The sequence below is a fragment of the Castor canadensis genome, chromosome 12 (genome assembly GCF_047511655.1).
Source record: "Castor canadensis chromosome 12, mCasCan1.hap1v2, whole genome shotgun sequence".
Lineage (NCBI taxonomy): Eukaryota > Metazoa > Chordata > Mammalia > Rodentia > Castoridae > Castor > Castor canadensis.
Window position 1 is genome coordinate 97,209,412 of NC_133397.1, and position 27,050 is coordinate 97,236,461.

Sequence of the window (27,050 nt, forward strand, 5' to 3'; positions counted from 1 at the left end):
CTGCATCCTCCGTAGCACTCATAGCAGAGAGGGAAGGGAAGGGAATGTTTGCTAGCCCCCCAGCCCTAGCTCTTTACTGCTCCCAGGGATTCTGCTCTGAAGCCAAGACACTGTGTTAGGCCCACAGTTGACAAAATGTAACCTGGGGGCTATTTATGTATAGTTCTTTTACTAAGAATCATTTTTATATCATAAGGGCTTTAGAAAGAAGGGAAGTAGAGGAAGGAGCCACAGGGACTAAATGGTATTAAATATTTACTTTTTTTAAAAACTTCTTTTATAACTCAGTGGTAGAGCTTTTCCCTAGCATGAATAAGGCATTGGGTTTGATCCTTAGTACTAATGACACACAAAAAAATTTTACTTTCTCTTAGACCCTTTATAGAAAAGAACTTTAGGTTGAGGCTTTGTTGATGCTGGTACTTGAAAAGGAAGAAAGAAAAAAGGAGAAATTTTTTTATTGCTATGATAAATATTAAGGGCAGGAAATTGGTAGTTATGTGAAGTTAGCTAAAAGCTGAGGTCAGGGAGGAGGAAACTCTAACTAAGACAAAGAAGACAGCTTTGACTTTCAGACCTGGAATGGGTAGGTCATAATTTCATGTCCTACAGGGTCTAGTGCCAGGAGTGAGAAATGCTAGGGGATTTTGGAATTTGTGCTCCCTCTCTCTGCAGGAGCATCCTTGGAACCATAGTCTGGCTCTCAGGAAGAGTCTTGGACACAAAATAACCAGATAAGAAAATTCTAGAGACTCAATATTGGGCATCTCTGTGACTTGTTCTAGCTGCAGGGTCTGGCAGGTGACAAGGCACTAGAAGGAAGGTGGGCCAGGTACTGCCTCCTCCATCGAGGTAGTAGTAGCTGCCTGGGTCTGACTTCAGTCTCCTCCTGGGGGATCCATGGGACATGAGGAGCTGCAGAGATACAGTCTGGGCTGTAGCTGAATACTGTTTACCCTCCTGTGCCATCATCTCTCAGCACTGCTGCCCAAGGCCCTGTCATGCTCTTCTTTTGCCACTAACATGCTCCCATATCTTCAAGATGGATGTCCTTAGCTCTCTGCAACAGACCTGCTGCAAGATCACAATGTCTGACAGTTGTCTCAGGTTCCATCCCTTCTGAGGCCTCAATAGAATTAGACACTAATTGCAACATTAGTTGTCTGAACCCTCTTTTTGTCCTACAGCCCTCTTCCCCCTTTTCTAGTCTGATCACTTTTTCCCTCCTCTCTCATTTGTTCCTTTCTCTACCCCTCCTATAAATAAATACCTGTGTTTCCCCAGCCTTCTCTTCATGTCTGGTGCACCTTTGCTCGGGAATTCTCTATGCCAAGATTTCTAGCCAACAACTAAACCCCTGTTGTCTAAGCTCCCATGAATACCTTTTATAAGGACAGATTTTTTTTCTCCCTACACGTGGGGCTCACGTGGAGAGGTGCCTCAAACTTCAACACATGCCAGAGAGAGTAATTACTTCCTCTTTCCTCAAACCGCTGCCCCTTCTTTATTCTGTCTGTACCTCTAGGAATAATATTACCATCCTCCAGTTTCCTAGACCAAGATCCCCAGTTCTAAAACTCAGACTCCCTGCCTCTGAGTTCCCTCCTGAATCATCCTGCAGGAAGTCCTGTCTTTTGGCCACTGCCTGTGGAGATGCCCATGGCCTTGGGAGCCCTTCAGACTCAGCTCCTGGTTGACTTTCTAGCCCTTCCCAGCCACATTCCTGTGCTCTGTCTACACAGGTCCACTACCTCTTCATCCTCCACACTGCTCATCCTCCTTAGGCTCATCTCTCACCAAGACCTCAGCTTACTTCTTTCCATAGGACCTTGTTCCTTTTCACTGTCCCTTGTCTTACCCATTTTGCCCACAACAAAACACATATATACTCATATGCAAAATCCTTTTTTACTGTTAGTGGCCATCTGAAATGGTCACTTCAGAGAGAAGCTTCCTCTCTGTAACTTTCCATGGTTCCATGCCACCTTTCCACCAACCAGATTAATCTTCCACTGTATCCATACCTACCAAACTTTCCCTCTTAATACCAGTTTTTCTGGGTGGCAGGCAATGCCTGCTAGTGTTACAGCTTATTTAGTTCTGTAGCAGGTAGCTCCTGATTCTAGGCAGTGCTTGCTGGCATAACAGCTCCACAGCTGGCGCCACCAATTCTTTCTTATCTTGGGTCTTTTGTCTGGTGAACTTGAAGAATGAATTTCATGGGCAATGAAGGATGAGCCTGTAAGTATGGAGTTTACTAAAGCAAGCAATAAGAAAAGAAACAGAGCTCTGGCCAGGTGAAAGGGGTCCTGATAGAGGGTTGCTGGCGAAGTAGCAAGGTCTAGAGGTTTTAATCTATCTACTTGTGTGTTACACAATCTTTATGATAATTAGGTGTGCAGAAGGCAACACTTCCATTAGCTGTACCTGTAGTATTCTGATTGGTTGTGCCCATTTAGCTGTTGGAGTTTGAAATTTATCCAATCCAGACCACAGTCCTAGTAGTCCTCATCTAGGTCCATCTCACTTTCCCTTTTCTTCTCTTTCAAGGTCACAGGGAGGTCATGTCAACTTCTGCATATTGTTGGCAGCTCAGGTCACAATGGAATTTTCTAGCGCCCCTTTGTCCTAGCTGTATTTCCTATTACCAGCTACCTGCCTGTTCACGATGTCTACCATCGTACTTGACTTGTGTATACAGCTGTCCCTTCTCATGGATTTCCACATCCTTGAGGGCAAGAACTGGGTGCCATTCACTGGTGTCTTATACCTGTTCTGCAGGTGGGGCTCACACACATTTAGCTTTCTTCCTGGATAGCCATGTGATCTGGGTTAGCAGCATTGTCTGCTGAATGGTCTTGCATATAAAACAGCCTTGGTGCCTGAAATGCCTTAGGGCATTCCCTGCTAGGATAGCTCCCAGCAGCCCTAGCTCCCCACTGGTTGTGGGTGTATGTTGATGACTGTGGAGGGGATGCAGTTGTGAGGCATCCACTCAAGGGCTCTCAGGGTGCAGGCTCAGGCGGAGCCTTTGATGGTCATCCTGCTCACATTTGCACCCTGAGGAATTTTTTCTTTCTGCTCTCCAGAGAGGTAAGAGGGGCATCTCTATCTCAGCTCCTGTGAATAATGGAGTAGCACTTGCAAGTCAACTTGCGGCTGGGGGAGGAGGATTATTAGTAGAAAGGAGAGGGAAAGAGGCTATTCAGGCTGCTCCACTATTAAAAACTTAAATATTTGCTTATCAAAGTCACTGCATCAAATTGAGAAATGATTACTGCCATGCATTGTTTAGTGATGAGAACATGTTCTGAGAAATGTATCACACTAGGTAATTTTGTCACTGTGCAAACATCTTGGAGAGTGCTTACACAGACGTAGATGAGATAAGGCAATCACTTGGTGTGGCTACCCAATACAATCAAGAAACATGGTAAACATGAGATGTATGAAGATGCTGCTGGCATAACAGTACACTGTTTATAGAACATTAGTTTTTATAAGTAAAAGGAGTACATTCTACAATTACTTAGGTGAAAGTTAATACATAAACCAGTAAGGTAGTAGTCATTTATGATTAACAAGTATTATGTACTGTACCTAATTTTATGTGCTCTACTTTTATGTAACTGGCAGCACAGGTGTGTCTACACCACCATCACACACCATATTTATGTGAGGAATTCATTGCACAATGATGTCATGGCAGCTGCAACATCAATAGATGATAGGAATTTTTCAGCTCCATGATAATCTTACAAAACCACCATTATATATGCAACCTGCCATTGAACAAAATATCATTATGCAACACATAAGGATTTACATCTTAGAGGATATTTCCCTATAAACTGAATGAGAAATCTAGTGAATGATTTACATACTTGCCAAACTTCCTGAGGAAGCTCAGTGACATCAGTGTGCTGTGGCACACTCCTGCATTGGTCTGATGACCCCAGCCAACACACAGCCTCTCACTCTCCAGGGCACACAGAAACAGGCTTCTTTCCCACCATATTTCTGGGCGTCATGGGCAGTTGAGGTTCTGGCTCACAGTATCCTTAACCTGGACACTGCCAAAGACCTACACACCAAGTGGCCCACTCTTTGTTTTGGTAAATAAAAATTTTATCCGAACATGGCCACGCCCATCCATTCATATTTGGCCACCACAGAGGTGTTTAGTAGCTGAGACAGAGATCATATGACCTGAAAAGCCTGAAGAATTTATTACAGAGCCCTTTATGGAAAATAGTTGGCTCCTGGTGCAGCAGCTATGGCAGAGGTGAAAATATGTCTCCATGGCTTCCTTTTGGAGGGACACATGTCACTCTGCTCATGTTTCATTGAGCCAAGCCAGTCTTCCAGCCCTGCCCTACTTGAAGGAAGTAGGGATGCTGAGTCTGTCAGGGTCTGGAGGACAGCTGAATGCTGGTGACCAGTACCCAGGACATCACTTTCCTGAGTCCCACATCTGTGAGTCTTTATATTGAACCCAGAAGTTGGAGAACTTTTAACTTTGATCTTCTGCCATCTACAGAAGATGGTATGTATGAAGAGCTTCTAAAAACTGAGGCCAGCAATAGGAAAAGGGGAATAGGTACTAGAGAAAAGGTTAGATCAAAAAGAATTAACCTAGAAGGTAACACAAACGCACAGGAAATCAATGTGAGTCAATGCCCTGTATAGCTATCCTTATCTCAACCAGCAAAAACCCTTGTTCCTTCCTATTATTGCTTATACTCTCTCTACAACAAAATTAGAAATAAGGGCAAAATAGTTTCTGCTGGGTATTGAGGGGGGGGAGAGGGAGGGGGCAGAGTGGGTGGTAAGGGAGGGGGTGGGGGCAGGGGGGAGAAATGTTCCAAGCCTTGTATGCACATATGAATAATAAAAGAAAAATGAAAAAAAAAAGAGGGACTATGGACATATCAACCAAAAAATAAAAATAAAAAAATAAAAAATAAATAAAAACTGAGGCCAGTGCTGACTGGATGATTGCAGGTGCTGTCTATGTGTTGTGTGCTGACTCTGCAGGACTGAGAGCCTCATGTTGCAGAGGGCACACAGCAGGCCCTGGGGCACCGTCTAATACAGGCTGACTCCCATCAGCCAGGAGCAAGTTTCTTCAACCATCTCACCCACCTTTCAACTGTAGAAAGCCCAGTGGCTTACAGACACATCAACTCCAATAAATCCGTGGAAGGGTAAGTTTTGTAATTCAGTGGGGAGAAAACATCAAAAGAATATTTCTTGATTATCTCCCTATCTGACAAGTAAATTAGAAGAGCTCTGCTTGGAAGCGCCTGAGCATCTTTAAAATGCATCATCACCTGCTATTTGTCTGCAGGTGTAGCTCCCCTTGTTATCTGGGCCTTGCCTCTGCCACAGGATGGATGGGTGGATGCTCCAACCAGGAGGAAGTTCTGGGCAAGAGTTGAAGATGCTGACAAGCTTGGCTGCCCCAGGCCTGGTGTTTCAAGTCTGCTTTCCATTGTTGGCTTTTTTATGGGCTTTGCAGTCTCCTGACTCCACACTCACTTGTGGAGCAAGACCTACCGGCATGGCTGAACACTGGGGCTTATTTTTAGTATTTTTAAAAAGTTATGAGTTGAATTATGTGCCCTTTAAGGAAGCAAAAAAAGTACCAAGTGAGCCTGGGATGAATACAAACAATCTCATGGTGAGAATCTGGCCTAAGAGGAACTTTTTTCTGCAAATCAAGAAGTAGCTGACCTACTAGCCATGGCCGAAAGTGAGAACAAAGAATGCTGTGGCTACCTGTCCTGTTGTCCTCACTCAGTTTTTGTTGATTGCCAACCTATTTATCCTCAGGGCAGGCACTGGCATTTATTTATTTAGCTGCTATAAACTAGGAACCATAACTGCAGGATTTTGCCTTTGCCTTGGGGCAGTCCACTGGCAGATGAGGAGGGACATGTTAGGGAAAAATCCCTGATGTTCCCCTGGCATGGGATGAGCACTCTGGAGCTTTGGGTGGGTATATCTGGTCTAGGAATGCCAGGTGAGTTGTGAGCTGTTAACTGCCTCAGTCCTTTGGCAGCTCCCATGTGAAAGCTATATCCTGTGAATACGAGGTGATCATCACGGATCCCAGCCTCTACATACGCACAGAATGGAAAGGTGGAAAGACCATGAATCCGCACAAAGAAATCAGGAAGAAGCCAGATAATAAAGGACAATACAGGGTTGGCTTCCTCAGAATCATCTGTGTGTTAGGCGTGGATGCAAAGATACACACTGTCCTTGGATGGAAGCATGATGAGGAAGTTAAGATCTTTCCCCACCTTGCCCTGGATCTCCTGACTGCCTCCCACTTCCCAGAGTACACTCTCCCTCTCAACTTCCACACTGAGCGCTGGGCTGCCTGCCTTCTCACTCCCAAGCATAATCTGGAGATAGTGCAGTATGGATGGGAGGACCAGAACTTGGCCGCCTTCCCCGACCCCACATGCCCTCCCTGAGCTCTCACAACAGGCTGGTGTTAGCCATGGTGTGTACTGCATCTTTCTGTCATTGCTGGTCCACAGAACTAGTCTGTGAGCTTATCTAAGCAGAGGGTGCTTCTCTAACATGGAATCTGCCCATGGGGGCTCTGGGGCAGGTGGGTAGATAGACACACTGAATAGAGTTGAACAACTCTCCTGCAGCTCTCTGTTTGAAGGCAGTGGAGGCGAGTCATTGGATGATAATGAAAATGGTGCATTTCACACAAAGCCAGATGAAAATGCTTTTGGTTTTATGTACTTGCACAGGGAAAAGTGTCCACAGTACCAATACCTGCCTCCTGTCAAACAGTACCCAGCAAACTGGCTGTCGTACAAGCAAAAAAAAGCTCAAAGAGGAGGGTATGAATGGAGACCATGTTTTCTTCTCAGTGAAAAAAAGGTCCCACTACAGCATCAATTGTCTCAATGTTAAAACTTGCAAAACCCTAGGTAGGTAAGAAATATCTCTTAACTTCTTTTACAGAGCTCTTCTTTCCCCCTTGGTGTTTTGAGAGATTTTCATTCCCCAAAATGAGGTAGTTTTGTGGGTGCTGTGCTCCCATATGCCGCTCATCCCTTTAGTTCATTCTCCTTAATAATGTCTCAGGGATGCTCTAAGCTGTTGGCCTTAGCTGTGGCTTGTTGGTCCAAATTATCTTCCCAGTAAGATAGGGGCAGAAACTGGTAGTTCACCCTCTTGTCCTAGAGCAGGTGTTGGCAAACCTTTGTTGGTAGAACTGAAAGTAAATGTTTCAGATTTTATGGACCACATGGACTCTGTCACACCTATTATCTCTGTTCTTGTCAGAGCAAGCAGAGACAATGTAGAGGGGTAGATATGGCTGCCTGCCAACAAAATTTTATTTACAAAGGCAAATGCAAGAGCAGGGATGGTCATTCCTGATCCAGGCCATTGACTCAGCAACTTAGCTGTTTCAGCATCCACTTGTCTGTAAGCAAATCCTGATCCTGGGGGAGGAGATGGCCAGTGGACAGCATTGGAAACATTGGTACCCAGTTTAGGGGATGAGTAAACAGCAGAAGTTATGTGGGCAGAAGGCTCAGCCATCTTCTTCTCCAGGCAGCCCTCTTGTTCAGTCAGGCTCCTAGGCCTTTCCTCTACCTACTAGAACACTGGTACACCCTAGTTTGTCATTCTTTGCAGAACCAAACAGAAGAGTCAGGCTATAAATGTTTAGAGTTTTCTTTGGGGAGACAGTTTATAAGGGTCTGGTTTACACAGTGCGTAATGGAATGGTTATGAGTGATGAATAAAACATGCTCATTTCACTGCCCCTGGGGTGATGACAGTGTTTTCTGAATTCATATTAAAAATTAAAATGAGGAGTTGTTTCTTCTCAGGGTCTTCATCTGTGCATGGTGTCAAAGAAAGCCAGTCGGAGCCCCTGTGCCTGCCAGCCACATACACTCCTTTTTCCCTCTTATTAATACCAATAGGAAGATAATGCAGCTTGGTTCCCTGTGCCTGCCTAGGAGCCCATTAAACTGCAGTAAGGAGCCTGTAATGTTGGTAATGACCAATTAGAATTAGGGGATCTCAGCCTTGCAACCAGAAGCTGATGCTTCCATCTGGGGGAGACTAGAATTTAACAAAGCAGGTCAATGATAGCTCAGTTCCTACTGACTGGCAGCTCCAGGGGTATGCACCCATCTGCCATACAACCTCTTTCCCAGGTAGAGCAGGCAGCTGTGTGATCCTGGGGTTCGCCTGGCTTTAGGGATTGTACAGGCAGGCTGAGCTCTGGGTCCTGACCCACAGGTTGATTCCTGCTGCTGGAGAGGCCCCTGAAGCGTGAAGTGGGTTCTTTGCACATTTTTTTTATTGATGGCACTGTAGAAAATTCCATCTGATGAGGAAATCCCGATGAGTCATGACCCTGCCAGCTGACCCTGTGTGTTCCAGGCTCACGTCAAATGCCATGGGCACTTCCCTCATTCCAGGAATTGCTAGATCTTTGTTCTGTGGGGAAGGGACTCCAAGGGCCAAGCCACCAGCATTCCACATAGTTGGCCAGCTCTCCGCAATGTGTGTGTTCACCTACATGGTTGGAATCCTGGTTTGTGTTCTTTATGGGATCATTTTTTAAAAATGTAGTGATGCAAACCTACTTTGTTACAAAGACATTTACTGTGCAGGAGCCCATGGCACAGCTCCATGATAAACAGGCCTGAACTTGACTTTGAAGTTGGAGCAGTGATTTCTACTAGGTGATCTTGGAGCCAGGACAGATGACTCTCCTGTGTTCGCAGTTGTTCTTATTGTAAAACAACCGGAGTCCCTTCTCTTATTTTTATCACTGCTTGACTCCTTCACTTCTGCCAAGTTCCCAGTGATCTCTTAAGAACTAGAGTCATGTAAAATTAAGCCATTAAAAATCTAAGTGCAATCAGAGAGGCCACTTGCTGTTAGGAGGAAATCAGGCCATGATGGGGGCTTAGGAACACCTGTGGAGCACGGTCTGAGGTTGAGAGAATACAATGCTCTGGAGGATGAGGGGATCCAATGCTCTGATGTCACCACATTCAGACTAGACTTACCTCTTGTATTCTATTCTACTTCAGAGAGTAGAAAGTATGTGGATAGCAAGGCACTGCAAGAGGCTCTTCAAAATGCTGGTGACCTGGAAGCTTATTTAGCACTTTGTCCTTAATCAGTCCATTAAGGAAAGGCACCTTTGTACCTAAAATTCCTGCCAGGAATCAACAAAAGAACAGCCTCTGCAAGCCCTGCGATCTCAGTAGTCATGTTCTGTGTGGAGGGGCCTGGGTTCCCAGTAGGTCACAGCCCCCACCCCCTTTCTCTGACAGTGTATGCTGCCACAGAGCTACCTGGGATGGCCACACAGACACAGCTTCTTGCCTATGCTTCAGAGTCACCCCCAGCCTCTCCTGCCAGCATCCAGCATCACCCACAAAGATGGCAAGGATAGAATCAGGAAGGCAGGGACTGGCTGTAAACCATAGAATACATTCAAAATAGACCTCAAAGAATTTAACCCTGTAATTCTTTTTCTACTGTTTTGAAAATGTTTCCAACAACCATTGTCACTTGATATTAGAATGATGAAAGATTTAAGCATATACATTAAAAATAATAAAATTATCTAAAATCTTAACTCCCTGAAGGACCAGTATTGTCATTTGATTCATAAATCTCCAGGTTCTGCCATGAAATGCATGCATTCTTTACAAAAATGAGGCAGTCTTCCATACCCACCCTACTCACCTACCATGCCATCAGCACAGATATTCTGAGATGTCATCAGCCCCCCCCCAGTCTTCTACTGTGGGACATCTAAGTTACCCCATTAGTTCAAGTTTTTCACACTGTGTATAGTGCTGCATTGAAATCTTCCTCTGCACTTCCATTCTGAGACTTGCCCCATTATTTTAAGATTCATTCCCAATAGGAAGCTGCTGGGTCCACAGGATCTCTCCCTCTCTCTCGCTCTCTCTCTCTCTCTCTCTCTCTCTCTCTCTCCCCTGCAACCCTCTCCCTCTCTCCTTTTCTCCTCCCTCTGTCTAACTCCCTAGCAGAGAAGAGCACAGATGACTAGGATTTGGAGCTGGCTGTGAATGGGAACTGCTCTACTCACATGTTCCTTTCCCTAATCTGCAAACTGGGGCACTCTGGCTTCTCCCTGCAACATAGATATGTACCGAGGGCCACAACCCTGAAGGACTTGGATTGGCAGTCTTCTTTGTTACTGACTTAAAGTGGAACAGCTCAGAAGCCAGTTGATTGGGGTTGACTGACCCAGTCATGCAGCAGACGCTCCCTTCGAGGAATGCACTAGTGTGCCCTCTGTGTATATTGAGAGACAGGATGCAAGGGTATGAGCCACTATGGTCATCAAATAGAGGTCACCACCACCCCAGGAAGCCTCTTTTCACATCATCTGAAATCTGGCAGAGACTTCTTGGTCCTTTCCATAGCATGTAGTACAACTAGCAATGACTTCCCCTCTAAAATACCCTATCCCCTGAACTCTACAACCTCAGTGCTTCTGTTTCCTTCTGCTCTCCAGCAGCCCCATCTTGTCCCCCTGCCAGGTCCCCTGACGCATTGTGTCCCACAGGCTGGGCCTCAGGGAACCTATTGCCTCACTCCACATCCTCTCCCAGGAGCATGGCTCTAGCTGCAAAAAAGCCCCCAGAGGAGATGCAACCCTGCAGATATGTGACTTCAGGACTGTGACTCTGAGAACTCTAAGACAGAAAATCTGTGTTGCTATTGTATTGTGTCATGTCATGTCATGCTCATGTGTTGTCACTGTGGTCTTTACTGCTCTTCTCTCTGTCAGCTCCTGAACACTCAGAGTCCTTCCTCTCTCCTTCTCCATCAGAGTCCCTGATCAGCCAGGCTTCCTGACAGGGCCCCCCTGGAATAGTACACCCAAGTCAATGGTTACCTTTTCTCTGCTCTCCTTCCAGAGTTTTTCTGGGCCATTGAAGTAGGGACCAGAGCCTTCACAGGAGCTACCCCTCCCCCCCAAGCATGGCCTTGATGCCCCCAGGGTTGCTGCTCCTGCCCATTTAGCTCACTTTATGCAGCCTCCTGCCTCTGCCAGGGCTGGGCTCCTCCCTGATCCTCCAAGCTCACCACCTGTCCTCCTCACTGTCCCTAAAAAAACTCACTGTTCTTCTTGGAAGCCCTTTCTGGCCTTGCTCATCCCAGGTGAGGCCCCTGTGTATGTGTCCTGCACACCATGTATTTGCTTGTGTGTATGGGGATGTGTCTGATGTTTGTCCCCAAATAGTGCCACTTGTTCACTGTGGGTGCCCACATCCAGTGCCAAGGGTCAGGTAGTCAACCCATGCCTGTGTTGGGAACACTCTGGGACCATTTGGGTGACTGAGTGGACAACCTGTGGCCCTGTCTCCACCCATCTTCAGTGACCATGAGGATCTGGGAACAATGCCAGCACACAGGGGGTGGAATATCTGCCAAGGGAGATAGGTGGCAAAGGCTGTAGGTGGCAGCATTCTTCTCTCTCCTTTCTCTCTGCCCTATGCCTCCCTCCAACTCTCTTGAAGCTCCTGGAGGGTGAGAAGGACCAGCTCACCCTCAATTTTCCCCTCAATTTCTTGAGGGGAAATTGTTGTGGTATAGATGGGGAGTACCTCCTGGTTTCTTGCTCTCCTTAACAGTAGGACAGGTGTGACAAGCAAACGGAAGACCTCAGAATCTACCAACAGGAAGGCACGTCTCCCATTTTTGGCCCCACTCCCCATGTTGCACCCAGCCTTTCTCTGCCTCAGGGATGAGATCTGAAAGGCAGCTGCCTCTGAAACCTAGCGATCTCTCTTCATTAGCTTAAAAAAGCAAGGAGTCCTCTCCTGAGTGCTGGAGTAAGAAGTCCCTGAAGACTTGTAGTTACCTTGGAGACATGAGAAAGCTGAATCTCTCAGTTCCATGGTTTCACTGCCAGCACCTCCTTTGTTTAAACAGGAAGGAGAAATAGTTTCTGAGTTGGTGGAGACTGCCCATGTGTGGTAGCCCGGGTCACCATTCACAATCCCTGGTCAGGAGAGGCGTGGCCACTCAGGGCAAGATCAGCAGGTGATCTGCAGTCGAACTCATCAGCTGAAGAAGGTCAGGACTAGTGAGCAAGTCCATGAGAAAGTCCTCCTAACTCCTCAGCTACAAAGGGAGGTAAAGCCAGCCATTGAGCAATGAACAGAAACTTAAACGAAGGACAGGAATATAAAACAGGTCATGTTAGGGTGAGGGTTATAGCACAAGGGGGGAGGATAAATGAAAGGGTAAAGGAAGGTGGTGAATATGGTTGAGCTACTTTCTATACATGTATGACTATGGAACATTGAAACCTGTCAAAGTCATTTTAAGGAGGGGAGTAGGGGTAAGAGGGAGAATAATGAAGGGGATGAACCAAACTGGGGCATAATATATCTATATACAGAAATGGCATAATGAAGTTCCTTGTATAGCTATCATATACTAATGTTTTTAAGAAAATAAAAAGCAAAGAAAGGCACTAGCATGTGTCGAGATAATTAAATTCTGGGGGTCTGTGTTAATATCATCTAAGTTTTAATTACACTATCAGTAAAATGGGGCTAATGAGAGATGTCCTTTTGACTTAACAGTTCTTGTAAGGAATATGTAAATAATAGGTGGGAATTATTGTGGACTTTTATTAAGAAACTCTCTGTATTATTTAAGTTTTCAATGTTGTGCTATAATCCTGACAACTTCTAGAAATTACAGCCATCCTTCAGTATCTGCAGGAGATTGGTTCCAGAACCCCAGTGACACCACCCTATGTGTATGCTCAATTCACTTTACAAAATGGCAAAGCATTTGCATGTAACCTGTGCACATCCTCCTATATAATTCAAATCATCTTAGATTACTTTACCTAAAACAATGCAAATGCTACAAGAATATTTATTATACTGTATTATTTAGAGAACAACATGAAAAAAGTCTGTAAATAATCAGTATAGACACAATGAAAAAATTTTTTTTGATCTGTGGCTGTTTGAATCTATACACATGGCACCCATGAATATAGAAGACCAACTGTATAATGTCTTACTTCATATTTGTAGGTGTGCTTTGATGCAATCACAAAAAGTAAATGTGTATATGATAAAAATTTTTTTTAAAGGTTCAAGGTATCAGCCTGCCCCTTTCAGGCACCTTCCAGGTGACTCGATTCTCCCATTGTTGTGATCTGTGCCCACCTGAGGACACACATCTGGTGACACATTCATCTTCCCCATTCAGAGCCATGTATACCCCAGACCTCCACTTGTCTTCTGCCAAGGTGCCCAACACCAGTGTCTGTCAGAGCCCAGGAGGGAGAAGATGCTAGGTCCATTGTGGGAGATGGACCCTGCTCTCCCCATCTTAGACCCTCCAGTATCCTCTCTATATTGATTTTCTGGGGCTGCCACACAGGACTATAAATTAGGTGGCTCAAAGTAACAGACTGTTTCTCTCTCAGAGCTCTGAAGGCTGGAAGTCCAAGATCAAGTTGTCTGCAGGGTTGCTTCTTCTCAGAGGCTGAGGGGAAAATCCACTCTGTCCCTTCTCCTGACTTCTGGTGGCTGCTGGCAATCCTTGGAGTTCCTTGGATTATAGATACACCACTCCAGTCTCTGCCTCCATCATCACCTAGCCTTTCTTCCCCTGTGTGTGTCTCTGTTCTCCTTTTCTGTCCCATATAAGGACACTCTTCATTGGATTTCAGGCCCAATCTAACCAAAGATAATCTCTACTCAAGGTCCTTACCTAATATGTCTACAAGATCCTTATACCAAATAAGGTCACATTTACAGGTGCCAAGGGCTAGGACTTGGACTTATCTTTTGAGGGGGACACTATGCCTCCTAATAGCCCTGAACAGGAGGATAGAGCAGGAGAGACAAACTGGATGGTAAGGGGACTTGGATACAACATTGGCCTTCATGAATCTTAAGGATTCTCCATGGAGGAATGTCCTTGGCAAGACCATCACGCCAACCAGATTTTTCCTTCCCCTCTTCACCCCAGAAGTTTGGCACGTGCCTGACACTTAGAAGGAGTCACCGCATCAAAGCACACCATTCCTCAAGTCACATCCTGCATAAAGAACACTTGAAGCCTTGAATACAGCAGGGGATTGAGTGCTGTGCTCTGTAAACCCTGGTAATCTTCCATCCTGCCATTGTCACTGACTGTGATCTCTTATGAGGTTAATCTTCAGTTCCTGGGAACATATTTTTAAGTAAGCTCATGTTTTATACTAGCAAGATTTTGTCTGAATTTTATTATCAGATACAAGAATAATTAATTTGAATTCTAAAAATAAAAGCCAAGCTTCCCAACATGGCTTTCACCCATACCAATGGTTTATGATACTCAGAAGGAACTCTTGAAAGCTGCCTTGAGGATGAGTGTTTTAGGCCACCAGGCTCTCTCCAGTGGGTTAAAATAACATTATTAACACCCCAGGCAAGTAAAGCCTGAGATTCTGGGAGGTCAGAGGGGCTGAGAGAGAACACATGTTGCCTGACTCTGTTTCTCCTTCCCTCATTTGGAATCTCCCCTAGCCTCACTCCTGTCTCCTCTTGTTTGTTTCCAGGACCCCTCCTCGGCTGGACCCATCCCCATAGCCACTCCTCGAGCTGCTGCAGTTGCTGGAGAACAGAGCACATCTTCCAAAGTCCAGCTGCCCCTCAATGTGTGAGCTTCCCCTCATGTTTGTCAGGGCCCCATCCCTTCCATGCCCTATGCATGCTAGCACCTACATATGTGCTTTCTGTTGACTTTTTCAGGTGGTTACTAACTGGCCAGGGTATTTATGCATCTGATGATACTTCCCAATGGAAAGCATGACAAGTACAAGTTTAGCAGTTCTTTTAATATTGTTGTTCCTAGGACCATTATGATAAGTGGGGGAAATAAAAATATTTGACAATGCAGAAACCAGTCCATCAGAAAAGGAGCCAGCTCTAGCATGGAGCAAGCCTTAGAGACCCTGAGGTCTGGGGTGGCCCAGAGAGGGAAGGAGGTGGCTAGAGCAGTGGGCAGTCTTGGAAGACTGGAGCAGCAGCTCTTTGCCAACTGCTCAGAGGTAGTGAGTGTTCATCCACCATAAGCACTACCCCAGAGCAGACAGCTGTGTGCTGGTCCCAAATATAACCACGTGAATCACTGATAGGAAGTGAATGCTTATTTAGGAAATCTGCTTTGCTAAATTATAGCTTTTATGATATGTGCAGTTTAAAAATTCCCCATTTCAGTTGTGTTCCGAAGAATGAGACAGTCTTCTGCTCTTTGATTTGGCAATGAGTTTAGTCTCATGAGGGGATGTTTTAAGGTGGAGGCAATGAATGTGGCAAACATAAGAACAAGGACAGAAAGTTTCTTTTGTTGGGGTTGGTCAGAGGGGTTGTAGAATAGAGTATATTTTGGGAGGCGTGGGGAGCCTTTGGATATGGCAACATGTTGTGTTCAAAAGGTTTCCTACAAGTAACTTAACTATTCTGGGATACTCTAACCTCACTTGTTAGGCCAAGTTGAAAAGTTGGCCTTTGTCTTGAACAGAAAAGCTCAGAACATCCTCCCTTTACTTTCCAACCCTACCATGATTAGCCAACCAGATTAATGAAAGAAATTTGAAATTTATACAGTTTTCAACTAGCTTCTCAAAGGGTACATAGATTAGTAACTACATTCCAAATGTCTTTAGGTTAAAATTCAAGTTTTCAACAACACTGGTGGGTTCAGTCTCTGAGGTCAACTACCCATGGGTGGGAAATACTTGGAAAATAACCCAGAAAGTCCCCAAAAGCAAAACTTTAATTTGTCAGACACCCAGTACTATGCTGAATTCACATGCACAAAGTGACATTGTGTTTTACATTGTAAGTCAACTAGAGATGATGTAAAATATGCAGGAGGATGTACATAGGTTACATGCAAATATTGTACCATTCTAAATAAAGGACCTTAGTATTTATGGGTTCTGGTAACTTGGAGGTCTTGGAACCATTATCCCTCTCTTAGCAAGGGACAGCTGTTCTGTCTTCTGACCATGCTCCCAGATGATCGGCTGTGGCTTCATTCTAAGCCAGGGGCCATGGGTGCATGGGGAGGGCAGGATGACGGGCTGGCTCCTTAGAAGAACTAGATGAAGGATGCCATTTCCAAGGAAGGAGACCTGTGCCCGCACGGAGAGGAATGGCATGGATCAGGATGACAAGACCATGTTCGTTTTGGGGTTCCCAAAACTAGCTGAATGCTTATACACAGGCTCTCAACAATTGCCTACTTGTCCCTGAGAGCCAAACGTGTCTTCTTCTTGAGTGTGGATGGCTCCAGCTCTTACTTGTAAGGGCAGCCACCAGAGAAATCTTCTCTGTATCTAAGAACAAAGAGTTGTGAATATTCTGTGGAGGCCTCAACTGTGGACACACCTGCATGTTCTGGAGGACTTTGGCTCAGAGCATTGAGAGACCTCTTCTTCCCCAGAGACTTATGTGTCAGGTGATATCCTCAGGGTAACATTGTTACAATCTAAGCAGCAGATGAGTTGTGGGTGTGGCCTTGTGAGTGGCTATGGCAGGCTCAGTGTGTATTCCTACTGAGTAGCAGGCATGTGCTTAGAAATTACACACATGTAGCAATATGAGTGGTCCACTTTGAAAAAATGATAGTTGAGATCACATTTTTATGTTACTAGGGAACAAATGATCAGATTGACCACATCAGTTTATTAAGGAGGGTACCAGTCTGACCCGTCACTCATCCTAGTAGTCCCATAGATGCAATGGCAGTTACCTGAAACAGTAGTACAATTGTTTTTTACCTAACTACTCTTCCCAAAACAGTATCCATGAGATAGGTTTAAAAGTCTGAACTGGGACAGGAGATGAGCTGTCTTTACAAAAAAACTGCAGCAACTGTGCAAGGGTAGTAACCTTGGGACTGTAGGTGAGGGCCAACCTAAGGCTAGCATGGAGGTCAGTGATGAAATACCTCCTGTGGACTCTCATCCATCATCCTCGTGTGCCTTGAAACCTGAGTATGGGTGATGACAAAGCCTGATCTCCTATATCAGGCAGGGTGGTGGCAGGTTGTTGCCCTCCACTCCTTTATCTAACACATTAAAGGTTTTCATGGCACTGACTGTCCAAAGGGCTCAGTGCCCTGACATACAGAAAGGGTCTCAGCTCATGCACTTAGTGCATGGAGTACTGCTCCTCTAAAGAGACAAAGACCTGCCCTATTCTCTCGCTAATTACTCCTGGTATGTTGGGAAATCTCTCTGCCTCTGGCTTGGGTGCCTTCTGTATGACCAACCCACTGTGATTGCAGGGGTCATGTGAGTGTCCGATGCTGGAGACTATTCTCAGGTCAGAGTCAAGTTGTCTCAAGGTCTGAATGTAGTAACATGATGTGGCAGGGTTGGATTCTTGCCTTCACTCTTCCATGAAGAGAGTCTGTGGCCAGGTGTGAAAGACCAAAGAGGGAGAAAGAGAGTGGAGGGAGATCCACATGACTGAGCAACATGGCTGGGGACAAAGAGGAAACTGGCAGAAAGCCACTGAGACATCCCACACAGCATCCTAGCAGTGTAAGAAGTCTGTGAGCAATGCTAGCCACTAAGGTATGGAGGGGGAGGAACAGCCAAGTCTCAGACCAATAAATCAGAGTTGACATGTGACTCACCTAAGGCTAGAGGACGGGAAACATCTGCTTTCAGCACTGGCTGGTATGCCTGTGTACTGAGGACAGCACTCAGCTCTCAGAGCCTTGGGCCTGAGACCAAATGCCAACTTGCAGTGGGAAAAGGGAACTTCCACAGTCACAGGGGTGTAGATCATCACCTGTTGGGAAAGGCACACACCTCTTACTGCAGATGGTCCCCCAGATTCCACCTGGAGAATTCAAACCAGATGGAGGTGGGGAAAAGAAAAAGGGGTTGACCTGCATACCAGAGGAAAGAAGTCCAAGGAAATAGCAGCCAGCAGTACTGAGTGGAGACCAGGTCCTTGAATCCACTGGTCCACATTAGTCAAATGAGATGTGCTCTGTGTAGTTGCAGGGAGCACCTTTCAGGCTAGTCCTCCTCATGACCCCCCTGCCATCTGTCCTGATGGCCAAAAGCTACCAAAGCATCCTAAGGACAATGTGGGCTCCACAATCTGGGATGCTAGGAAACGACTGATGACCAAGCCGTATCCAACTCAGGAAGGGGCACTTTCACCACAAACTCATCAAACAAGCCAGCTGTGCACTGGGTGGAATGGCTAGTGTGAGTTCAGTACAACAGGGCCCAGTGAAATGAGTCTGTGCTAAGGCTGGTGGTCCAGGTTTGCTGCAGCGAGGTCATAGACACTGTCCCCTAGAAGTGTCTCAGAGGCACCCCAGGCTGAAGGTCAGCAGGAGAGGATGTCACCGGCCCTCAGGGTCCTGGGATGGTGCATTAAGCAAAAGAATGCACCTGAGAAACCGAGCAAGTGGTGCCCCAAGCAGGAAGGGAAGGGGTAGAGAAGCCAGATTGAGAGCAGAGAATTACTCAGAGAGAAACCTCTAAATGGAGCTCAGAGCCTGGAAGACAGAAGCTACAGACATCTGGAGCTGCCCCATGGCTGATACAGAAAGGAAGGGGATGTTCTCGAGCCCCAGAGGCCCAGGATGTGACAACAAGGTGTCCCAGCTTTGTCTGAATCAGATTTCCTGAAGGCTGAGAACAAAAGTTTGGGGAGTGTGCTCAGGACACCTCCATCAGGAATGGAGGCCCTGAGCAGTGGCTGACTTTGAAGGCTCTGCAGCTGATAACCCTTCAGTTTCCCCAACTGGAGTGAATGAGTGCTGGCCTCAGACTGCCCTTTGGTGGAGCACAGGCTTGGGTGAGCCTGGACCCTGAGACAAATGACAATGAGAAACTGTACCCTTAAGAGAGGCCTGGGCTAGGTGTCGCTGAACTCAATCTAAAGCTTCCCCTCAGAACACAATGGAAATACCTGAGGCTGTTGAAACAGATTACTGGATCTTACACTAGAAGCTCTGGGAGGCCCCAAAATATGTATGTATAGTACATTCCAGGTAACGCTAATGCTGCTGGTTCACGACCACCTCTAGAAGTCTCTGTGCTCTAGCCCCACAGGCAAGTATAACAGGTGCTTAGTTTGAGAGGGACACCAATTTCCAAGCTGACCTCACAGCCATGCAGCTCCAGATCTTTGCCATGGGCTCCACTCTGGGAGGACTGAGTGACTTTTGCTAGCTAGGCCAAGTCAGACTACAAAGTCCACCTTTGGAGAAAGAATGAATGGTAGTTATGCTCATGAGGCCAGCCACTTCTTGTCACTTCACAGCACCTGAACCTGCTTCAGTCTTTCCAGGACTTACCTGGCCTTCATGTGTAGACCCTGACCCAGCAAGCACTCTTGCTGTCACCCTGAGTAGTGGGTGTTCCTGGGAAGGCTCTGTGCATGGCTCTGTCCACCACCTACTGGCCCTGCGACCATCTGGTAACCATCCTTTGAATGGAACAGTCAATGAGAGGGCACACACCTCAAACTGCTGTGGGTGGCCCTGCCAAGGGAAAGAAGCAGGGCTTCTTGCAAGAGGAATAGGGGGAGAACCTTTGACTTATTTTAGAAGAATTGTGAGCAACCACTATCTAGAAGAAAAAGATATGAAATGAGCAAAGGTACCAAAATACTCTGAATCACTGTATTAGAGAGAAAGGGAAATCTATAGACAATTACCAGCAAGGGAAGATCTTGCTACAGATCAAAGTAATATGGGTGAATGAAGCATGTACAGGCATTTCCAACTAGCTGGATGTGGATACACACACTGCATGATGCTACACTGAGTCACCACAGTGCCAGCCTGATTAGTCTCTGCATTGTCCCAAGGTACTATGCTCAGGGGCACATCCAGCCCCTGACTGTGGGCCCAGCTGCACACTCACAGGGATGGGGGTGTCTTTTCCTCAGTCACTTGCCCACTACAAGCACCTTTTCTAATTGGCACAAAAGCCTCATACAAGCCACAGGGTGGTGATGAAGTCTATCTAAGCCAAATCATCCTGTAATTTCCTTAAAGATTTTTAAGACCATCTCTGTGAGCATCTGCAGAGTTGATCTCATTATGGTGGGCAGTCCAATTGATCTACATGTGTTAACAAGGCCCCCTTAAGCACTCTGTGGAGGCCTGGGTTGAGCTCCTAGTGCTTTCTGAAGCAAGTGGGAGCCAGAAGGGTGAGGACCATGCCACCCATAGATGCACTCAGCTGTCCCCTGTCTATACCAGGCCTTGGATGCCTGTGCCCTTTGAGGAACAGCTTGACATTCTGAGGACATCAAAGGACACACACACACACACACACACCCCTGATGTCCTGAGGAACATAAGTGGGAAGTTCTGTGGCTGTCACTCAGAACCTAGAAACAACTGGTGCACAAGGTAGGCTCACATTCTCCCAAAAATGCACACATAGAAGCCAAATGTGAAATACTGAGACCAGAGGGAGGATTGCTCATCAGTCAGAGAAAATTTTAAATTAAAGATGGAAAGGCCAAAAGCCCACATCCCTGGGCTTCTGGTCATGCATCTGAACATCCAGGAATATGGTGGATTTTTCAGTCTTTTTCAGCCTATTTTCTTAGTTGTGAAAACTAAGGGTTTATACAGAGCTTAAGTGAGCCTGTGTGTCTGGCACATAGGAGATGTTGCATCCCTGCCATTCTCCTCTTGTTTTGCTTTACCTGCAGCCCTATGTTGGGGACATGGCTCTGCATTGATGCTTAATGAATGAGGCCCAAGAGGAAGAATGCTGGTGAACATGCTTTAAGAAAGTATGCACCTAGAAAGGACATATTGACCCCATTGGGCATTAACACCTGTGGGCTGGCTGTCTGTATCACTGAGCATCTAATAAATCAAATACCCCAGACTTCCCACTACTAAGAAGCTGCATGTCCTGTGTGAAGAGACTTAATGTAGCAGAAAATGTGAGTCTTATCTTTTTGCAAAACTAAATGATGCATCTCTCAACAGCTTCTGTACAGTAGGAAGAGAAGTGGACACAGAACTGGCTCTGTAGTATCCTGCCTACACACAGTGCAAGGTAGACAAATCAGGCAGGGGATGACCAGCACGTTCATCTTTCAGTTTTCCATTTTCCTGCCTTTATTATTTCATTAGGAACCATGCCTGCATTTATTTAAAATAAAAATGGAATTCTGAGTCTTTTTCTGACTTAAAAGCCTTAAGAAGACTAGAAACCCTGATGGAAAGAATCTTAGCTTTTAGTTGGACAGGCAAGGATGGAAACTCCCCTTTTATGCTTCATTGTAAACACAAAGCCCTTGTCCCATTAAATGACATAAGGATCTTAAAACACTGTGTAAAAGATAATCAACTCAGTCCCAAAAGGTAATTAACCTTCAGTTATTTAATGCTACTCTAGGAACACAAGCTTGACTGTCAAACACATGGAATGGTTGGCAGGTTATTTATAACAGCTGCTCACACTTCTTTTTAAATGTGGCATGTGAGTTCCCAGCTGAGGAAAGTAGATGCTAATTGATACCACTCATTGCACAGAGGGGCAGGTGGGTGCATTTCCCAGCCTCTGAGGCTGCTGGGCTCATTCTCTCTCTGGGCAGCTCCTCGCTTGACAAGTGACTAAAGACAGTTTCCTCCTGTTCCAGGAAGCTGCACTGTGATTCAGAGCAGGTCCTCTTTTTCATAGCTCTGCACTTCCACATGTACACACACAAAGCAACCTTAATCTTAGACTCAAAACCTATTTTACTTTTCCTTCAGTAAGTATTGAGAATCTGCCATGTGCCTGGTACTGAAGAGTGAGCATTGAACCATCAGTTAAAACCCCACCCTCAAGGAGCACACAGTGTGGTGGAGTGAGAACTGCAGATAGTACAATAGTAGCGCAAAGGTCTTGAGGCAGGAGTCTGTAGTATACTCTGGTAACTTTTTGGAGTATTGCCACCCTGAGCAAAATTTTCTGGTTCTGTCCTTTAGGCCCCTTTAAGCTGAGGCCTTTGCCTCTCAGCAGGAGGTAGACATGACCACAAGTCAGCAGTGGCCACCCCATGCTGTATCTCTGCTAGGAGTGTTCTTTGTCCCAAGAGAACACAGCTGCTCAGACTCTCTCAACCCCACGGGAATGTGGCAAAAAGGCTGGGCAATGAGAGGGAAAGGAGAGAATTTTAACTTTGCAGACCTTCTTTCAGGTGACTGTCCTGCCTTGGAGCCCCTGCGTGATAGGAGTCATTGGGAAAAGCACCCTTAATATGGCAGTGCTCCAAGCAAAACCTGCCAGGAATTCTGGTAGCAATGCCACTGTACAGGTGGATTGGGTGAGCTGTGATGCGTGCTCACTGTAAGGCTTATCCTGTTATGTGTTCTGTGACCTGAAGCCACATGTGCATGACACTGCACACAGACACCCAGAGTAATTCCCCAGGACAGGGAGTATGGCCACAGCAGCCTGTGCTTCACATAGGTGTGTCCTACAGCTAGCAGTGGCCAGTGAAACAGGGATTTGGCCTGACTACAACACCTATGGACCCTGGTCTCGGGCAGAGCACAGCTGTAGGATTCCAGGTCTGCTCCGCACCCTCCAGGAATGAGAGAAACAGAAGTGGGTCCCTTAGTCTTGTTTGTCAGGACAAGTGTCCTGGTCCCTGCTCCCTGTAGGTGACTGAAGAGTCTCCTGGGATGCTTCTTGAACACAGGCAGCTTGTATCCCCATCTCCACCAATGACACATAGTTACCTGATGAGATTTGGGTGTCACTAAGATCCACACTACCCCCAGGTACCAACCCCACATGGCATTCTGTTCTGTCCAGAGTCAGAGACTGTTCTGACATTGGAAAGGAGTGAGGCAGACTTAAGCAGGATTTATGCTTTAATTATATTTCCTTAAGGGTAGACTTAGAACATCATGAGTCATTTTTATCAGTTCTCACAATCCCAGTTGGTCTGTTCTTCCTCCTTCCTTTGTCTCAGTACAGCTCTGTGGAAGGTACTTTCTCCCTTCCCTCACATGGGGTAACCCCCCTCACAGTACACACATAGCATATGTGGGCTCATGTGTGCAAATGCAGTCATTCTGTGACTTTTCTGTTGGTGGTAGCTCTTCTGTCACCACAAAAAAAAAGGACTACACCTTTGTTCTCTTACCTGTCACCCAGGCATGGCACAAAGAATGTGAATCTATAGGCCCAATGAGGAGGAGGTACCATAGTGTTTATCTTCCCAAACAGGAGGGAAGAGATATGTAAACCACTCTTTCTTCCTAGTATTTGTCCCCATGGGAAGGAGGGTGCCTACAACCAAAGGTCCACTAAGTAAAGCAGAGGTCCTGCATGTGTAGGATTAAGATACTGGGAAGGGGTGGCAGATCTGATTTTATTTTAAGACCAAAAAATCTTTAGTCTTGATGGTACTCATATCTTGTGTTCTCAACTACTCCTCAGGGCCTCCTTTCTTCTTACTTGATTCTAGTGAGCTGTGCCCTATTTCTGTTTCCTCCTACTATGAAGGCCCCTCACAGAGTCAAGAGGACACTGTGGGGAGTCAGTGGGCCCCTCAGCCCAGAGATCAGATGTCTTTCCATAGCCTTAGTAGCCTGTGGCCTCTAGACAGGGTCAACATGCCCACCAAGCAGCCCACTCTGTTGTGAGATCCATGAGATGACTTTTCTTTAAAATTTATCTTTCATCTCCTGTTGAACTGAGGCCCCTAGCCATTTTTATGACTGAATCTTGTGAGCAAATACAGTTATCACCCCATCATTCAAAACCAGGCACTCCAAAACCCTGAAAGGAGCAGAGAACCTGTGCCAGATTATTCAGTCCTCTCAAATGTTTCCAGGCTGGAGTCAAGGTGTGTTCCATATGTCACAAGAGGGGTCATACCTGACTTAGAAGCACAACATGTAAAACCCAGGCCAGGGTTTTCACCACTAAATCTGTTTGGCCTTATCTGCAAATAAGACTTAAAAGAAAAGTTAAAGTCAAAAATTAGTTATGGTACAAATATTCCTAAGAGTACTTGTGCATCCCTAACTAGGCCACCCTTTCTTTGAAAGGGGCTTTGCAGCTCTCTTCCAGCTCAAGCTGGCCAGGTAAGCTAGGCAGGTAAATCAGGACAGCTTAGACTGAATGAGGAAAGCCCAGTCTAGACTAGCTTAGCACACACTCTGATTTCCCTAAGGTTTTCTCTTGCTCAGAGCATAAAACTGTAGTCAGCATTAAGAATAGTTTAAAAAAAAAAGGTGAGGGCCAAAGACCAGTCCCCAGGATCCAATTCTGAGGCCTCCTCTGGGATCCTGGAGTCCCTTTGCCTCACTAGGCTTCTCTCCTTCTGTCACACAGAATGAAAAGCTACATTCCCCTACCCCACCCCTGCGCATGTCCTGGCCTGCTTTCCCAGTTAGCCAGGATGGTGCTGTGGCCCCCTCAGACCAACAGGCGACAGGTAAACACCTCCCTTCCTCCCACCTGCCTCTTGGACTTGTTGAGGATTGAGTCAGGTGATGGGTGTGGGAGCTGTTTGTAAACTGTAGAGCCCTACAAACATCACCTATCCTGTTTAGGTTAGGTTTATCCAAAGATGAGCTCTGTGTGTTCTCCATCTACCCTGCCATCCACCATGTCCTGAAAAAGTACCCATTGACCCTTGTCCTTGTCCTCTGCCTGCAGATACCTGGCACTCTATGCCTACAAACCCCAGAAGAACGATGAGCTGGAGCTGCGCAAGGGTGAGATGTACCGGGTGCTGGAGAAGTGCCAGGATGGCTGGTTCAAGGGGGCATCGCTGAGAACTGGGGTCTCTGGTGTGTTCCCTGGAAATTACGTGACACCTGTATCCAGGTGAGGGTCCAGTGGCCTGGGCAAGGAGGGAGCAAGGTCCTCTGATGCTGTGGGAACCAAGGAGGCCATGCTGTGGACTTCCCCCAAAAAACATTCAGTCCAGAGACAGCAGGAATGCTCAAGCTCCCTTTGTGATACTATGTGTGTGTGCATATACAGAGTAGGTTCATGTGTGTAGTATGTGTTTGTATGTGTGTGTGCATAGTTTAAGTACAGTGCTTATGTATATGTAGTGTGTGTATGAGCACAGCATTGTACATGTGTGTATAGTATAAATGTGCATTTATACAGTGAACATAGCATATGCGTATAGTACGTATTGTATATATAGCACATGTGCACTTCTGCAGCATGAGCACAGCATGTGTACATGTGTGTATTTTTACAGTGAGCACAGCATGTGTGCATGTATATATAATGTGTGTATAGCATGTATATACTTTGTAATGTGAGCAGTGTGTGTGCATGTGTATGTAGTGTGTGTATAGCACATGCACTTGTACAGTGTGAGCACAGCATGTGTGCATATATATATAGTGCATGTATAATGCATAAATTTGTGCAGTATATGTGTGTAACTTGTCTATAGCACACATGTATTTGTACAGTGTGAACATGTGTGTTTATAGTGTGTGCACAGCACATGCACATTTATACAGTGTGAGCACAGCCTGTGTGTATAGTGCATAGAGTGTATGTATAGTTCGTGTGCATTTGTACAGTGTGAGCTCAGTGTGTGTGTACAGCACATATACATTATACTGTGTGAGCACAGCATGTAGAGAGATACCATGCATGTGTGTGTGCATGTGTGTAGAACATACACATACACACCTATACAAAGGGTAATGTAAATTTTTTCCTTCTTTGTGCTTTCCGTTGTTTTATAAGTCTTTGTTAAGTAACTTTTATGAAATAGAAAAAGTGATTTTTAAATATTCACGGAAGAGATAATCTGGATTTGTTTGAGAATTTTCCCTTGAGTCCAATGCTTGGCTGTATTTTAGTCAGCGTCATTCACAGCAGCCCCTTGGGGCAGAGGCATGTGTCCACACTACAGGACATGCAAATATCCAAAGACATGGCCCTTGGGCTTCTACTGTCTTTGGAGGAATACTGTATGAAAAGTATTCAATAACATCTGTACCTGGAACCAGTTGCCAAACTGATGCTTACCTATGTAAATGGCTTCAGAAAGGGCATGAGAGGACATGCTGTTGAGTCCATGGCCTCAGGTACCAAGGCATTCTTCAGATAGGGCTTCATGCAGCATAAGAGGCTTCATGCAGTAGAGGCCTGGGGAGGAGTTTATCATGAGGCCCAGGAGGTTTGTAGGGTCAAGGAAGGTGTGGGGTGAGAAATGTTTCACTCAGGAAACTGTCAGCACTGAAAAACATGAGAAATACATGTATTTCATGAAATACATGAACTGCATAGGGACTTCACAAAGCCCTCAGCCCTAACCCCGGCCTCCTGAGTGGAGGGAGGAATGGCTGCTGAGAGCGTGAACTCCCCACAGGCCACCTGGGTCTTCTTTACTTGTGTAAGGCAACTTGCTCAGCACCTACAGGCAGGGTTCACTCTGCAAATGGGATACCTCTGGTTTGGATTTCATGCCATTTTTCTCAGGCTGTTTTTTTTATCGTGCACCTGGGCTTGTTTTTGGAGTCTTTGCTGTGCTTGGAGGAGGCACCATTGGTCTGACACAACCAACAGTGCTAAGGCAGGGGTGTCTTCCCCTCCCTGCCCAGGCCAAGGTGGGCTGTCTGTGAGGATCCCTGGAGCACCTTGGCTTAACTCTCTACCCACATCCCTCACCCAATGCTGACAAAGCCCCTTGACTAGACTCCTCAGCTGGAAAAGGAGTGAACACTGGCTGCCTTTCCACCTCATCCTACAGGAACTCATCCTTCAGGAACTATGGAGAGCCTTTTCCCATGCCACATGGTCAGAATGGACAGCTCTGCTTTCTGTGTATCCCAAGCAATCCATCAGCCAGTGCCGCTCATTATGGTTCTATAGGTGTGTGGAGCCTACCAACTCTGGGTATAGCAGCCATCTCCAGCTTTGCATCCTAGGCTCCTTACATACCATTTGTATATAGTAGGTGCTCAATAAATATAAGTAAAGTAAATCAATAAAA

General features: G+C 46.0%; 1 protein-coding gene across 5 annotated transcripts in view; it reads left to right on the forward strand.

Moving 5' to 3' along the window:
• The window catches only part of Sh3rf3 (SH3 domain containing ring finger 3), a 385,180-nt gene that overhangs the window by 295,358 nt on the left and 62,772 nt on the right, over window positions 1-27,050 (forward strand). For all 5 annotated transcript variants that reach the window (XM_074050559.1, XM_074050561.1, XM_074050560.1 and 2 more), the window contains 2 exons: window positions 14,624-14,724; window positions 24,737-24,907. In XM_074050559.1, the coding sequence (XP_073906660.1) occupies window positions 14,624-14,724; window positions 24,737-24,907 (272 nt within the window). The remainder of the gene's footprint in view (window positions 1-14,623; window positions 14,725-24,736; window positions 24,908-27,050) is intronic.